The 4,706-nt window shown below is 53.8% G+C and overlaps 2 protein-coding genes across 2 annotated transcripts; both read right to left on the minus strand.

The window, feature by feature from the left end:
- Positions 1 to 636: 636 nt before the first annotated feature.
- On the minus strand, positions 637 to 1,995 carry LOC139780652 (uncharacterized). Its single transcript, XM_071719372.1, has one exon. It carries the CDS (start codon positions 1,993 to 1,995, stop codon positions 637 to 639), a length of 1,359 nt encoding a protein of 452 aa, XP_071575473.1.
- Positions 1,996 to 2,658: 663 nt separating this feature from the next.
- On the minus strand, positions 2,659 to 4,239 carry LOC139780653 (uncharacterized). Its single transcript, XM_071719373.1, has one exon. The coding sequence runs from the start codon at positions 4,237 to 4,239 to the stop codon at positions 2,659 to 2,661; it is 1,581 nt and encodes a 526-aa protein (XP_071575474.1).
- Between the last annotated feature and the right edge of the window lie 467 nt (positions 4,240 to 4,706).

Raw genomic sequence — 4,706 nt, forward strand, 5'->3', positions numbered from 1 at the left:
ATTTAAACTTACATTGAATGAAATTTATTAGCCGACTTATAATTTAAATTTGCACACATATACTAATTGCTGATTTTTGTCCTGTGCATAAACATTGTGTGCAAAAAATAATTTAAGTAATAAAATTATAATATATAATGATTATGATGGACTATGGTACGAGTTTTTTTCGTAAGAGAGAAGATGTCTTTCGTTTTCTTAATAAAATTTATTTCATAACCGGTATTGTCATCTCAACTTCTGTTTTAACGTTACTGCTACGGAAATCCGTCACAATTGTATTGCAACTTCGGGCGCTACAAAGTCCATTTTATTGTAAAAAAGATATGCGAGTGTTTATAGGTGATGCACCGAAGTCAACGCAATTGTGAACGACCATGCGCGCCTGCTCGAATGGGCAACCCGCCGTACCGCTCTGTATCGTCATGATACACCCTGTACAATAACTTCTCGCGTATGACATACTTGGACGTCGCGCGGTCGCAACCGAGGAAACGATTTTCCTGTTACCGCGCGAAACGGCTCGCTATATGGGAAGGTTTTTTTTTTATACAACGTTACATGATTCACAGATACTATAAGTACATTCGCTATATTTACATTTATTTACATGCTTTGGAGGGTTCGTCGAGCGGCTCAGCCGCGGCCGTCAGATTGTCGCGGGAATCCGGAGAGATAGATAGGCGGCAGATTTGCGAGATCGGTCTTTTTAAAGTCGTTTTTGCGGTGCGCACCGTAACGACGCGTACTTGCCCGTCCGCGCCGGGATGAACTGCCTCGATTCAAGTCCCACTTTGACGGTGGAAGGCAGTTATTGCAAACGAGAACGAGCTCGTTCACTTTAAGTGGCGCCGTGGCTCTTTGCCATTTGTGTCGCTGTTGCAACGCATGCAGGTAATCGGACGACCAAGACTTCCACATTTGCTCGTGCAGCTTTTGGACAAGCTGCCAGCGAGAAAGTCGGTTCTCTCTAATCTCGAGACAGGACGTCTCGGGCACGGAAAGGAGTGGGCGGCCGATTAGGAAATGTCCCGGAGTGAGCGCCGCGAAGTCCTGTGGGTCGTCCGATAGCGCAGCGATCGGTCGCGAATTAAGACATGCTTCTATTTGGCATATCAACGTACCGAGCTCTGCCTGTGCGAGCGTATGATTTTTCGCTATTCGACGAAAGTGATGCTTGAAGGCTTTTACGGCCGCCTCCCACAATTCTCCAAAGTGAGGGGCCGCCGGCGGATTAAAGTGCCATTGTATGTTCTCGCTCGCGAAATAGTCGTGAAGTTCAGCATCTCGCAACAAGGATCGAACGGCGTGACTCAGCTCGCGATCGGCGTCGAGAAAATTCGTCCCGTTGTCACTGTACATGTGAGAAGGGAGCCCCCGGCGACTTGCGAATCGTTTAAAGGCCGCGAGGAAGCCGGCGGTGGAGTAATCCTCAGCGTACTCTAAATGAACGGCTTTCGTGGCCATGCATACGAACACGGCAATATAGTATTTTCGTGCCCGTTGTCCGCGACCTGCGATGGGGGTGATCGAGATCGGGCCCGCGTAATCGACGCCGGTGTGAGAAAACGGCGCGGACACGGTAACGCGCGCTTCCGGCAAGTTTCCCATCACCTGGAAAAGAGAGGCGGCTCGCTCCCGAATGCACGTCACGCAGTTTCGAATTTGAGCCTTGATGGCGTCTCTCGCGGAGACGAGCCAATATTGTTGGCGTAACGTACGTAGTGTTAGCTGGGTGCCGCCGTGCAGCGTTCTCTTGTGGGCGCGATCGATGAGAAGGGCGCTGACGCGATGTCGAGGCAGAATTATGGGATGTCTTTCGTCGTAAGGCAAAGCGGAATTCGCGAGCCGCCCGCCCAGACGGATTAGTGCGTGTTCGTCTAGAAACGGATTGAGAGCTTTCAACGGACTTGATCTTTTAATCGGAGTGCCCGCTGATAGATTTTTGATCTCGTCCGGATAATGCGTTGATTGTACGGTTTTCAGCCAATACATCTGCGCTTCGCGTAGTTCGTCGGTGCTTAACGACGATAAATTTATCGGTTCTCGGGCGGTTCGCCCTTTTAGATTCGCGCCGAAACGACGAAGATACGCGGTGATGCGAATTAGCCGGTTCCAGCTTGAGTATCGCGACGGAAGGTCCCATTCCTCTTCCGTGAAAGCGTGACAAGCGGCGCTGGATTTTGATTCGAGGGAGATCTCCTTCCTCGTCTCCGCCGAGGTGCTCCCGGTAGGATCGGTCGGCCACTCGGTCGAAGGAAGCAGGAGCCATGGTAGTCCGGACCACCATAATGAATGTTCTAATAGATCCGAAGCGGTCAGACCTCGCGACGCGCAATCCGCGGGATTGTGTCAAGACGGCACGTTGTTCCATCGAACGGATGGCACACGAGTCTGCACGTCCGCGACTCGATTCGCGACGTACGGGTTCCACCGGGATGGGTGCTCCCGGAGCCACGCCAGGACCACGGCGGCGTCCGTCCACCCGAAGGTCGGGACGCCCAGCAAGGCGAGAGCTTGTTGTGCCCATTCGAACAACCGAGCTAACAGCACGACCGCGTTCAGCTCTAGACGCGGTATACTGACGGTTTTTACCGGCGCGACCTTTGATTTCGCGGCGAGTAATGTGACTTGGGTTTCGCCGGTCGGTTGTACAACTCACAGGTATATCACCGCGGCGTACGCTCGACTCGATGCGTCGGCGAAACCGTGGATTTCAGTTTTAGTTCCCTCGGACATGGAGAGCCATCGGGGAATGCGCACTTCCGCGAGCCGCGCGAGACCGTCGCGATACGCGTTCCACCGTCGCAGCAAGTCGTCGGGGAGTTCCGCATCCCATTCGAATCTTTTTATCCATAATTCCTGCATAAAGATCTTGGCGACTATAATTACCGGAGTCACCCAATCGAGCGGGTCGTACAGTCTCGCGATATGGGACAGAACGGCTCGTTTAGTTCGCGCAGATGAGTCTGTCGCCGTGACCTTGTAGCGGAAGATATCGCTATGAGGCTGCCACGTAATTCCGAGAACCTTCAACTCGTCACCCTCGTCGAACGGGCGATCAAGCGCCTTCTCGTTCGCATCGGAGGAAATGTCGGAGAGTAGCTCCGCAGAGTTTGCGGCCCACTTACGCAGATGGAAACCGCCGCGCGCCATAAGACCGTTGAGTTGATCACGCAGCTTACGCAGCTGGCCCAGATGGTCCGCGCCGAAAAACGTTTCGTCGACATAGCGTAACTCCTCTAGGATCGCCACTGCCTCCGGGAAGGAGATTCCTTCGTCCTCGCACAATTGCTCGAGACAACGCATCGCTAAAAAGGGCGCACACGCGCTGCCGTATGTGACCGTAAGCAATCGGTAGGACTGAATGGGAGCATGTTCGTGCGGTCTCCAGAGAATAAATTGGTAGTTGCAGTCCGTCCGCTCCACCCGAATCTGCCGAAACATTTTCTCGACGTCCGCGCAGTAAACGAACCGAAATCGGCGCCAGCGAATTAAAACGTCTCTAAGTTCCCGCTGGAGTCTGGGACCGACGAATAGGTGGTTATTTAGTGTAGTTCCGTTGGAAGTTTTATGCGAAGCGTTGAAAACGACGCGTATTTTCGTGGTGGAGCTGGACTCCCGCACGACTGGGTGATGCGGTAGATATACGCGCTGACCGGGCGCATGTGGCGCGTCGCGCACGAGCTCCATGTGGCCGAGAGCCTCGTATTCTCGCAAGAACGCATGGTATTCCCTAGTGAGCTCCGGTTTAGCGCGTAGTCGACTTTCGAGTTTCCGGTACAAGAGAGACGCGCTTTTGAAGGATTCACCGATATCAATCGGCGGTCCGTCCTTGAACGGAAGCCGAACGACGTACCGACCTTCGGAGTCGCGCGAATGAGTCTCGCGAAAGTGTCTCTCACACTTTTCGTCTGCTTCCGAGAGCGCTGGGCGTGCACGAATTTCCTCGGTTTCCCAGAATCGTTCAAGTAATCGGTCGGTATCGTCGGTCGCGATGCAGTTCAAGACCGGCGCGGCCCCGTGTGTGCTCCGCGCACCCGTCGGACCGTAGACGATCCAGCCAAAAATTGTACGTTGCGCGGTCGGAGTTCCGAGCGGTCCCTGTCGGAGATCGTTCCGTAGAATCGCTCCATAGAGATCCGCGCCGATTAACAAGTGGATCGGGGAAGGATCGGACGGGTCCGGATCAGCTAAATCTAAATCCTGTAAATGCGACCACGAGTCTAATGGGCGCATGCGCGATCCGGTATATGATGTCAATTTGTAACGTAACCGGTCAGCGGAAGCCGGGGCCCTCGGCCGTGGCACGGCTCGACAGTCAACGACACGTACGATTTCGCGTATCCGCTGCACTTGTCGCAAAAACAATTAATTCTTATGTTCGCTCGGTGACGCTTGGTACGAAGGATTTGACAAAGTGATTCGGAGAGAAAGCTATAATTGGAGCCTTGGTCCAACAACGCGCGCAAATAAGTGACGCGATTTTCCGCGGTGCGGACGCACACTCGGGCGGTCGCGAGTAGTACTGTCGGAGAACAGCTGGGGTTCGGCATTGTGTTCAAGACCGCAGCGGAGCCCGTCGGAGCGCTCACCGGCGGGGCGTTGGTCGCGGAATCGGTCGGCGTCGCGACGCCGGCGGTCGTGGCCGGCGCCCGGTGAAGCAGCGTGCTATGCGATCGTTGACATTTCTCGCACCGAGATCG

The sequence above is a fragment of the Temnothorax nylanderi genome, unplaced genomic scaffold, assembly GCF_030848795.1.
Source record: "Temnothorax nylanderi isolate EJ_2023f unplaced genomic scaffold, tnyl_v1.0 TNYL_tig0290_pilon, whole genome shotgun sequence".
Lineage (NCBI taxonomy): Eukaryota > Metazoa > Arthropoda > Insecta > Hymenoptera > Formicidae > Temnothorax > Temnothorax nylanderi.

Bases quoted from the DNA above. Each gene is read 5' to 3' on its own strand.
- LOC139780653 (XM_071719373.1), bottom strand. From the start codon at position 4,239: ATGCGCCCATTAGACTCGTGGTCGCATTTACAGGATTTAGATTTAGCT.
- LOC139780652 (XM_071719372.1), bottom strand. From the start codon at position 1,995: ATGTATTGGCTGAAAACCGTACAATCAACGCATTATCCGGACGAGATC.